The 12,027-nt window shown below is 36.7% G+C and overlaps 1 protein-coding gene across 2 annotated transcripts; it reads left to right on the top strand.

Annotated features, from left to right (window-relative positions):
* The first annotated feature begins 5,093 nt into the window (after positions 1-5,093).
* Positions 5,094-7,361, top strand: LOC136205678 (uncharacterized). 2 transcript variants are annotated; one of them, XM_065996383.1, is made up of 2 exons: positions 5,094-5,227; positions 5,972-7,361. In XM_065996383.1, exon 2 carries the CDS (start codon positions 5,974-5,976, stop codon positions 7,021-7,023), a length of 1,050 nt encoding a protein of 349 aa, XP_065852455.1. In that variant the 5' UTR covers positions 5,094-5,227; positions 5,972-5,973; the 3' UTR covers positions 7,024-7,361. The 2 variants fall into 2 exon arrangements, with proteins under 2 accessions (XP_065852455.1, XP_065852463.1); XM_065996391.1 differs by having other exon boundaries at positions 5,103-5,227; positions 5,672-7,361.
* Positions 7,362-12,027: the final 4,666 nt, after the last annotated feature.

Genomic DNA, 12,027 nt, shown 5'->3' with positions numbered 1-12,027 from the left:
TCCATTCTTCTCATAATTTTATTCTTTCTTATGATAATATGGCCAAAGATATTCTTATTCCAACCCACCATATTATTCCTAAAACCCTCAGCAGCTTATAGGACATTAGAATGAGGCTTCCAATTATCATGAACAAAGTTTTTAAACTCAGGATGAGATTCCCAAGCCACCTGATATCTAAAAGGTCTATCCCCTCTAGGCCGATGACCTCTCACCAGCTTGACAAGGATATGCCAGTGATCAGAGTGATGAAAAGGAAGATTTAACACAAACACTTCAGGAAATCTACTCTGGGCCAAAATATTCGCATAAACTTTGTCTAAACGAACAAAAGTACTATTTCGTTTCCAAGTAAACTTATGACCAGCGGCACCCAGATCCGAAAGCCCACACAAATCCATACTCTTTTTATGATTAAGACAACAATTTATATAGTGATTGCCACCCCCTCTTTGATCACTCATAAGGGCAATGTCATTAAAATCCCCAGCCACAAACCAAGAATCATCCAAATTAATGCTCATAGTATACAGAACCTCCCACAGCCGTTTACGATTGGCCTGGATAGGATCAGCATAAACAAAAGTGATAAAGAAAGGTTTATTACCAGGGTAGCTAAATTTACTATGAATAAACTGTTTATCCATACTAATGATATCAATATGAACACGATCTGGCTTCCAAAAAAAGCCAAATCCCACCAGTCCGGCCAGTAGCTTCCGATCTGACACAATTCCAGTTCCTAAACTTTTTAACCACCTCATCTGCTTTAGCTCCACTGATCTTAGTTTCCATTAAAGCAAAACAAGAAGGGTTAAATTATTTAATTAAATCTTTCACATGGATACGGGTAGCCTTGCTAGCCGCTCCTCTAACATTCCATACAAACAAATTCATCAAAAAGTAAGACTACTGACCCCCGGCCCAACACCCTAAACCAGGTATTTATTAGGGGCTCCTAAGAGGTACCAGCAGGCCCCCTCTTATCCAATAAATCTATATGATTATGGATCTTTTTCTGATTACCTTTCGATTTTTTTATATTCATTTTATTAACACCCATAACATTCCCATTATTGGGCCCAACACAGGGTTTAGGGATACTAACCTCTTTATCCCTCTCTTTTACTTTTGAAGTATGAACCTTGTTGCCTTCATGGGCCTCTTCTTTGGAGACAAAAGTGGATTAACTGTCTCCACAATGTTAATCAGACCTGGCATGCTCAGCTCAATATGCTCGTTAGAATGTTTAGAGTTTTGCTCATCCTCAATAGAGAGAGCCCCAAATCTGGATCCTGAAGCGATAATCGGAGCAGCACTAGTCCCTTCTTTCTCCTTTGGCCGAGGCTTCTCCTTGACTCCTGGATTAGATTGGATCGGAGCAGAATCGATGTTGATATCCGGAGGACGATTCTGAACCACTGATGCACGCGTCCTTCGCCTTCCCGACCTCTTAGCAACCATCCAGGGGCCAAAATTCCTCCCATCTCCTTGATTCCCTCCTTCTATCCCTTTAACAGCTTCAACAACCTCTTCTCTCACCTTCTCCCTCTTAGGGCATCCCTCATAAGTATGACCAAACATACCACACTCATAACAAATATTATGTAAACCTTCATACTCAATAAAATAAACCGTATTCTGAACACAAAATTTAGACAAGAGGGGTTTAGCAAGGTCAATATCAATACAAACTCTTGCAAACTTGCCTCTAACTGCCCCAACGGTAGTTTTATCCATATGGTGAACTTTGCCAACTAACCAACATGTCTTATTAAGAAAGATTTCATTATAATATTCGATTGGTAGGCTCGAAAACCTAACCCAAGTCAGAATTCTACTCACCGAACAATCATGCGGATTAAAATTAGGAGCCCATGGCCTTAAGGCCAAAACCTGATTAGAAATAATATAAGGTCCTCCATTAATCACTGCATTATAATCCTCAGCCCGGGTAAATTTAATTACATAGTAATCATTTTTCAAGTCAGTAATACTGACTTTTCCTTTTTTAGCCCACTGTGCCTGGATCCTCTGAGCGAAATAATTGAAACTAATTCTTTTTCCAAGCACCGTCACTATTAAAGATAACTTCCATTTAGCCCTAAAAGCCCGCTTATCGGCCGAGGAAAGCCGAAAAACAGGGCATAAAGGATCGTCTTTTCCACCATCCTCCTCATCTGAATCAGAACAAAACCCATCCGAATCATCCTCCATAAGACTTTCACTTAAACACGGCTCCTCCTCGACCACTCCTATGACCGTATCCTTCCACCATAATTTCCCCATTCCTAGATCAGAATTATTCTTGCTCGCCAAACCACTATTTGACCTAGGAGACCCATTCACAACAGACGGGGCCCTGACGGTCGCCTCTTCCATCTGAAGTTGAAGTCCCCTACTAGCCAAATTCCCATCCGACACCCCGCAGCCAGCCCGGGCCTGAAACCCTCCTGCGCCTACACCCTCCAACTCTCCTGCGCCCGCAGCCAGCAGGCCGCAGCCCTCCTGCCCCTCTAACAGCCTGCTCTCCCCACCCCTTGGCCAATCACCAACACCCCCCGCAACGCCCACGACATCCGCGCGCCTCGCCCCCTTACCTTCCGCGATGCCGACGCCGACGCCGCCCTCCCCTGCTCTATCCCCTCAACCCCCTGCCGATATGCACGATGGCGCAACCCATCCCCACCCACACCAGATCCGCCAGTCCCTAACATCAAACCGCCGATCTCCCTTGTCTTTCCTCCCTGTCCCCGTCCGACCACAGATCCCTTTCTAAACCCGTCCCCTCCTCCCGATCCGACCAACCCGCCCTCAACCGCTCCCCTCCTCCGCCTGCCGCCGCCCTCTCCGATGACCTATCCCTGACTCTTTTTTCTCTCATCCGAAAACCTCTCTATGTAATAATTAAGTCTCTATTTTAGCGGTTCATTACTTAAACATAATTTATTTAAATTTGTATTTTTATAAAAAAAACATGAAATTTGTGAAAACATTGAGTTTTACGTAAAAATATAATCTTTACCTGAAATCTTTAGTTTTAGACATAATTTATGTAAAAATATGAACTGTATCTAAAACCTTTTAACTTTACCTTAAATCATTAGGTTTATGTATAATTTACATAAAAATATGATTTTCATATAAAGAATGTGATCTTTTTAATATTAATTATCGCTTATTATCTTCATCAAATCATTAAGTATATAGTTTAATTTTTATCAAAATTATCATGAAATATTAACTCCAAAAATTCATCACGTTTTAGTTGAGTTTTAAGAATTGTAATCGCATTTTTATAAAAAAAAATATCACATAATTTCAATTTAAGGTAATTGGGATGAAATTTTTTAATAGGTTTAATATTTTTACGTTATTTCACATAATTTCACTCAATTTTACCTCATGAGAAAGTAGATGTGAAATTTTCTTTAGTTAGCATTCAGTTGCAAAAGGATTATTGCTCTTATGACATTTATTTGGGTTAATTATAAAAATGGGTCAAATGGGAGGCCCATTTACATATTTAACCCATTTACTCAACCTACTACATATCTAGACTGATTTTGTGTGACTTTCCCATAATACCCTCAATATTTACGCGTGGCTATCTTCCTCCCGTCTGACTTCGCAGAGGTTAGCATATGCGAACCCTGCAAAGCTAAATATGCGAAGCCTGCGAAGCTAATGTTTGGTTTAGTTGATGATTTTAGTTAGCATATGCGAAGTCTGCGAAGCTAATGTTTGGTTTAGTTGATAATTTTAGTTAGCATATGCGAAGCCTGTGAAACTAATGTTTGGTTTAGTTGATTTTAATTAGCATATGTGAAGCCTGTGAAGTGAATGTTTGGTTTAGTTGATGATTTTAGTTAGCATATGCGAAGTCTGGATGTATTTTTAACAAAATTCGCTAAGTGGTATATAACAAAAAATGGCAAACAACAACGGATTCTAACATTACTTAACAAAAAAGTCAGAACATAAATGAATACACCAACAATAATTCAGTGAGATTTATAGAATTAGGCATTTTCTCTGCGTTTCCCAATCTTCCGTCTCACGGAACGAGGTTGCCGTTTGCTCTAAAATCGCCATCTTTCTTCCATTTTCTCTGTTGTTCGCCTTCTTCCTCGTCTGTTCTCTCACTGTTCACCTTCTTCTACCGTCTGTTCGCATTCTTCATCTTCTTTGCTCTCACTGTTCACCTTCTCTCACCGTCGATCGCCCTAAAATCGCCTTCTCGTTTTTCCTCTACCGCCGTTCGCTTCCCTTTTCTCTCACCGGAGTAGGAGTTGCTGGAGAACGCTGTCAAACAACAACGGATTTTGCAGGTTAGGTCCCTGTGGAAGGAGGAGCCATTTTGGGTGAAGAGGAAACCGTAAGGAAGAGGAAGAGGAAGATGAAGGATTGGGGGTATTATGGGAAAGTCACACAAAAACAGTCTAGATATGTAGTAGGTTGAGTAAATGAGTTAAATATGTAAATGAGCTTTCCATTTGATATAGTTTTGTAATTTATCGAATTTATTTTCATCAAATTTATTTAGACATAATTTACTTAAATTTCTATGAGCGACCCGGTTCAATTACATCCATAGCTAAAATGTGAATGAATTGAAGTTAAGAAAAGGTTTTGTGGTAAAAGCAAAAGATTTTTTTTAATAGAAAAACTAAACACACTTCTCAACCATCTTATGCCAAATGGACTTTAGTTCCCAAGGTACATGTTCTTGTTAATGTTCTTCTTATTTGCATTTTTTATACTTTCTTTTTTTTTGTTTCTCTTTCCAACTTTTTTTTGCTGACTAAATTTTGATTAACTAATATTTTATATTATTTTGGAAAATCAAATAGCTGGTTAATGTTGGTGATGCTTTAAAAAGAGAAATAAATTTAATGTACATAACATAAATTATGCGGATATAATACTTAAGAGACGTTGGAATAAATCTTAAAAAAAGAGAAATTTCTAAAGCACGACTAACATGTCAACATAGTAAAATTCATTTTAATATTAAATCAAAACTTAATTAGATAATTTTTCAATACTTATTTTATATTTATATATATATTTCTTTTTATTTATTTTAGTTGATATTGGTATAAACAATTTAAAATTTTCTTTGGAATAATAGAATTTAACTATGTGCCCAGGTCATAAAACCATAGGATCATGATCTTTTTGTGAAGTTTGAACTCGCTGCTCAGATTTCCGATTCAATGCCAAGGTCAGTGATATGTTAACTTTAGTTCTCTTCTTCCGAAATTCATAATTGCTTTTTGAGTTTTGGCTATTCTTAAGTGTAATTCCTGAATTTCTGACTTGAAATTTGTCGTATAATTTAGGGTTTTAGGTGCATTGATTTTGGAAATGTGTTTTTGGGATTGGATGCTTGAGGAATTTCTATGTTAGCTTGATCTATTTGTTTTCGCTTACTTTTATGTTTTTCGTTGTTCTCTGTCTCTGTTATCGTTCCTTGTAGAATTGTATGCTTTAATTTGCCGAGTTTGTTTTTCTAGAGAAGGATTTTGGGTAAACCTTTAGCAAGTACAGTGTAGTTTTCGTTTACTGTTTAGTTGAATTTGTCGACATAGCAAGTGAAGAAATTGTGACAGTTCCTATTGCTTATGAACTAATATAATGATTCTGCTTTCTCGGACTGTTCTTTCAGAATCAATATGATACATCTGAACTTCTTGCTTGGCCGATGACAATAGACGATTCATAGGGTTTCATTTAATACAATCATTTTCCACTTTCAAGTTTTGGGGAGAGGCATATCTGATCCTTGCTTACATTCAGCCATTCACCGCATTCAGAATCTTCTTAGTCCTGTTCAAATAGACCTGAATGATTTACTTCTAGTGTTACCGTGGCAGTGAATTGAATTGATATTCTTCATGAGTTTTGGTCTTCTTCTTCTTTTTTTTTTTTAAGTTATTTTGTGAATCAATAGCTCTTTTGCTTTCAGTAATGTTGAAGCGTGGAAATAAATCAAAGGGATGGCATGGATATCAAAATCAAAATTGTCGGGTGCCGATTCTTGGCACATGTCTAGTCATGGTTTTCTTGTTTCTTGTATTGTTATTGTACAACCATCACAAAGAAACACATCCTTCACTTGGATCGGCAATCAAAAACCAGAAGTCAAATCCTTTCGAGTTTCCGAGGTTTCACCCAACTATAAAGTTTAGAAATGGAACAGATGTAATATGGCAAATACCTGATTCACCCAAAGCTGTTCTTTTTTTGGCTCATGGATGCAATGGCAGAGCCAGTAACTTTTGGGATAGATCTCCTAGCTGCCATAAATGCGTTGGTTTGCCTGAGGAAAGGCGACTCACCCTTTATGCTCTTGCTCATAATTTTGCTGTTCTTACCATATCAAGTGCAGGCAGGTGCTGGACTTTTGCTGAGGAAACGCAAATTGTCAAGGATATTATAAAATGGTGGTTGCAGAAGAATAAACTCGAAAAGCTTCCGATTGTAGCTTTGGGGGCATCTTCAGGAGGGTACTTTGTTTCTGCACTTGCCACCAGTCTGAGATTTAACAGCGTAGTACTCATGATTGCTGAAGGTCTATTTGATGGTATTGATATCACAGAAAACTATCCGGCTACACTTTTCGTGCATATGCCAAAAGATTTATATAGGCAACAAAAGATAAGTGAATTTGTCGAAGTTCTAAAGGACAAAGGCATAGATGTTGCTGAGATTAAGTGCATGGAATTCGCACTATCACCAAGTTATCTAGCTGATAGAATTCCAGGACTTGATGGAACAGTCTCTTCTAAGCTTTTTAAGCTGTTTCAAGACAAGGGCTTTGTTGATAGGAACGGATACATGAAGAAAGACGGGCGTGCAACACCATGGAAAGCAGCTCTCCGGGAAACTGAGGAGCTTGTGTTGGATAAGAATTTGATTCAGCATGTGCAGGAGGAACTAAATCTTGCATTTGCATACCATGAAATGACAAGCTTGCAATCTGACCAGATTTTTAAATGGTTTGAATCACATATGTAGAATTTTGGCTTATGCAGTTGCCTAAATTTCTTTAGTAAGTCATGATACTTTGTAATTCTTAGATAATCTAACCCCTGTCTAACAAATTTGTGAGTCGCATCTCTTATTGTTCGTTAATTGGCGCAACATTATCTACATCACATATAATCTTGGTAGCTTTTGTGGAACCAATTGACCGAAGATGAGAGATATGTGTGACAGATTCGTTAGTCAGAAGCTAGATTACCTGAAAATTAGAAGTACAGACCACGAATAGGAGCTTTTGTTAGATGAAAATGATTTGAGCTTGATCATACAATCTTTAGTGAATTCTTTTCCCAATCAAAATTTGTTGTACACACTAATCAAATTTGCATCCTAATTCAAGCAACTAGAGTTACTTCCACCTTAAATCAATTTTATTTAGTACTAATTCGTCTATATATAGACGTACAAGAAAAAAGTGACATAAAGATTCAATTTTGGGGATTTCATCTAAAGCTAAAAAAAAAAAATGTGTTTATTCCTGTTTTGCCAAATATGTGTGTAATCTCGATGATAAAAAAAAAAAAAATAATAATAATAATAAAAAGTAAAAAGCATCTTAAGCCCCTTGATCTCTATTTTCTTTTTCATTAAATCCTCGATCTTTTATTTGAACACGTTAACTTTGTGATCTTTTTTTGTCTCATTGAGCCACTGTTTACCAAATTAGTTCGTTGTGAACACTTAATTCAGTTAAAAATGCATTATTTATTTCATTTGTATTTGAAATTATATTTTTTTACAATTTGAATTAAAGTTTTTACAATTTTTCTAAAGTCACATTATACATATTAAAAATTGTTTTTAAACTATGAAACATACAAATTTCAAACACAACTGAAATGAATAACTCTTTATTAACCGAGTTTTATATTCAAAGTTTTTTTTTTGTCATCAAAAGCTTAATGTAATGTGACAAAAAAAAAAGATCAGATGTTTAACAAACATTTTTAGGGACTCTTTTAACAAACATTCACTAATAAAATTTTGTAAGAACTCTTTTAAAAGATTAGAAATAAATGATCACATGCTTAATATGACTAAAAATAAAAGATTAAATGCTTAATACAGAAATTTTTTAGGGACTCCTTTAACAAACATTCACTAATGAAATTTTTTCTTCAACTACAATCAAGATGCATTCTTAAAGTAATACAAATAATTATACATCTATATTTGCTAATAACCCAAAAATTTGTTGTAGAATGTATATATTAACTACAATAATCGTGGAATATAAATTTCATGGGAATAATAATAAATCCATGGTAGAATAGAATTTTTTTAGGAATTCTAGTCTATTTTAAGAACCACACGACTGCTAAATATCCAATGTTTGGGATAAAACATCATTCACAACACAAGCTTTAAAAAGTAGAATAAAACAATCTCTTAAATTAATAGTTAAGACCTGATAATAATAATAATTTTTAGTATAATCTCTAACAGTGAATGGTTTTATTATTATTTGATTTTATTTGGATTGAATTCATTTCATAAAAGCCTTTATTAAAATTATGTGTATTGATTTTGGAAATTCATTCAAAGAAATTTATTGTTATTCTAAATGCCGTTTATTTCTATTTTTCAAAACTGGTATTTTCTTTTTAATTTGGGTAAATTACATCAATTGCCATTGAATTTTACTCATTTTAACATTGTGGCCATTGAATTTCAATTCTTAACGATATGACGACTAAACTTTACACATTTTTACATCGGTGGCCACTCAACTTTAACCAAGTCCTCAAAATTACCGTTAACGATGTCAAAATGAAAATATTCAAGAATTAAAGTTGTTCAAAATGACATTTACCATGAAACCACATTTTTTATTTTCCAAAACCACATTTTTTGGAGGTTTCTCTCTCTAAAAATTCACTCTCTCTCCTAACCAAACAACACCTAAATGGTCTCAAAAACGAAAATTTTCAAGAATTAAAGTTCCTTAGAATATCATTAACTCTTCGATTTTTTTCAGACCGTCAGCGGTCGTTTTGAGGCGTTGAGTGGCCACCGATGTTAAAAAGTGTAAAGTTCAGTGGCCATACTGTTAAGAATTGAACTTCATTGGCCACAATGTTAAATGGGTAAAGTTCACTGGCCATGGATGTAATTTGCCCTTTTTAATTTTAAACATGAGATATAAAGTGTTTGGTAAATTTTTGACAGCTGCTTTTAAGAGAAAAGATAACTAATATCTACTATATAAGCAACAACAAAGAGCTAACAACAACAACAACAAACAGGAACATGTGAACCAAATGAGCCCTAAATATTTATGATTTATAAAAAAAAAGACATTGCATTGTGATACCATATGGAATAAAACAGTGAAGCATTAAGAGCCTTCAAATCCAGCGGCCACGTGGAATACTAAAGGCCTTCGGATCCAGCAAACTTCTAGGAACTGTTTTCCATAAGGGAAACTCTCTCTGGACACCATGGACCACTAGAGCCTCAATACCAGAGGTTAGTTGATGAGATCACTAGTCGATTCTGCCAAAATTTGGGGGGAATCCAGAAAGAGATGAATGACATCAGGGTAGCACACGCGATGGAAATGGTTGAGTTAAAAGAGAAACTGAAAAATGCAGAAGAAATCATATAGAATAATCAAAACAACACCGGAGAATCCAGTCATCGGCCAACTCGACCATCTAGAAGGTATGCCAGAATCCCATCCCTAAGGAGAAAATGATCTAGATCACTTAGTCCACCCAGATGGAGAGAGGGCTCAGAGGCTTTTAGAGAAAGGCCATGATCTCACCCGGAGGGAAGGTGAGAAAGCGATAAACAGGCTCCCCATAAGTATCAATCAGCCCATAGGAGACATGGGGAGAAGAGCGGACCAAAAGATGAGGATAAGGATAAACCCATTAGTAAGAAGGAGATGTACGAGATCATCCGAATGCAAGGCTTGGAAAACAAAGATACCCCCAGTACATACACCGGGACTTCAGCCTTGACAAATATATGTACACATTTGTCCTTTAAAATCTAGTGTCAGGCGATGCCTGTGGGATTATGGATCCCCACTTTTAGTCAATATGGGGGCACTGAGGATCCAATAAATCACGTTAAATTTTTTAGAAGAATTATGGAGGCATTAATAGCCATAAATGTCGTTCTCTAACATCTTTTCCCCATAACCTTGAAATATTCGGCAGGCTTCTGGTACGAGCACCTCCTCAAAGTTCTATTCACAATTTTAATCAAATGGTAACATCTTTTGCAGATCACTTTGTGACCTCCATTCCTAAAGGAAAAATGATGCAAGACTTAAATAAAATTGTCCAAACCAAAGGGGAAACTCTAGCCCAATTCATTAAGCATTTTGAAGCCTTGACCATCCGGATAAAAGAATTCAACATCGGAGGAGCAATAGACTCCACGGCTAGCAATTACCATAGCCACACCCCCCTGTAGCAGCGCATAATTACCTCCAGACCTAGGTATTTTCAAGAGCTAATAAAGAGGGCAAGGATTTATATCCTTTGGGATGAGCACAAGCCAAACCTTCTGCTCAAAAGTCAATGTTGCCCAAATAACGACAAATCATCAAAATACAAGGTAAGCAAAGTGTGTGAAAGTCAACATCTCATATTCGCTTAGTATCTAGTAAACATAACAGGCATTTTACCGGATGTCATAATGCATTCACTGAACATTGATAAGTCCATAGAAGGCGTCAACTAAAAGAAAAGGAACCATGGTCCAGAAAGATAGAAGATAATGAGCACGGATGTCAAAAAACTGATGGGCTACGGGCACATCGAGCTAGTTCAATACCCCAAATGGTGAGCCAATGTGGTGTTGGTCAAAAAGCCAATGGCAAGTGGCGAATATGTGTGGATTTCACTGACCTTAACAAAGCATGCCTGAAGGACTCCCAGCCTTTACCATGCTTATTGATTCCATAGCAGGATACGTCGTCTAATCCACGTGCGGTGCAGCTTAAGGGTATCACCAGATACCCATGGACCCTAGAGACAAAGAAAAGACAAGCTTCATCACATATGAGGGGACATACTATTACAACATAATGCTATTCGACCTCAAGAATGCAGGGGCAACATACCAACGGTTGGTCAATGAAATATTTAAGGACCTAATCGGAGAGAATGTGGAAGTTTATGTCGATGATATGATCATAAAAAGCCGCACAAAGGAATGGCATGCTAAAGATCTCGATTTGGTTTTTCTCAAATCTAAAGTCCTACAGTTTGAAGCTTAACCCAAAAAAATGCACCTTTGGTGTGGATTCAGGAAAATTCTTAGGATTTATGATCTTCCAAAGAGGAACAAAAGCCAATCCATATAAGATTCAAGGGAGCCACCATTAAAGCTGAATGATGTACAAAAATTGAACAACAAGATAAACGCCTTACGAAGGTTCTTTTTCTGTTTGGACAAACGATGTTTGCCATTTTACAAAAGCTTGAAGAGAATAAAAGATTTCCAATAGACACTCGAATGTCATAAGTCATCTGAAGACCTGAAACAATTCCTGTCACGCCTTCACTATTGAGTAGACCCGAAGTAGGAGAGACACTCTACATATACATCAGTGTTGCTGATGAATGCATAAGCACGGTTTTGATACGGGAAAAAAAGGGAGAACAATTCCTAGTCTAATATGTAAGTAGAGTGCTTTGGGATGTAGAAACTCAATATCCCAGTTTCGAAAAATTAGCCTTCACTGTAGTCATCACAATGCAAAAGCTTCAACATTATTTCTAATGTCATCCCATAATGGTTCAAACTGACATGCCACCTAGGAAAATCCTCCAATGACCTGAAACTTCAGGAAGACTAGTCGAATGGGCTTTAAAATTAGCAGAATTTGAAATTTGATTCGAGCCCCTGAAGAGCCTTCAAAGCCCATGCTTTGCCATATTTTTTGGTCGAAGTACTAAACGTAAAAAGGATCCAGAAATTTCAAAAGAGGTATGGGAATTATTCATTGATGGCAATTCG

Source organism: Euphorbia lathyris, chromosome 1 (genome assembly GCF_963576675.1).
Source record: "Euphorbia lathyris chromosome 1, ddEupLath1.1, whole genome shotgun sequence".
NCBI classification, from domain to species: domain Eukaryota; kingdom Viridiplantae; phylum Streptophyta; class Magnoliopsida; order Malpighiales; family Euphorbiaceae; genus Euphorbia; species Euphorbia lathyris.
Note: the sequence above shows the minus strand (reverse complement) of the source record. Positions and strands in the feature narration are given on the sequence as shown.

Excerpts from the sequence above, each read along its gene's own strand:
- LOC136205678 (XM_065996383.1), top strand. The coding sequence starts at position 5,974 with ATGTTGAAGCGTGGAAATAAATCAAAGGGATGGCATGGATATCAAAAT.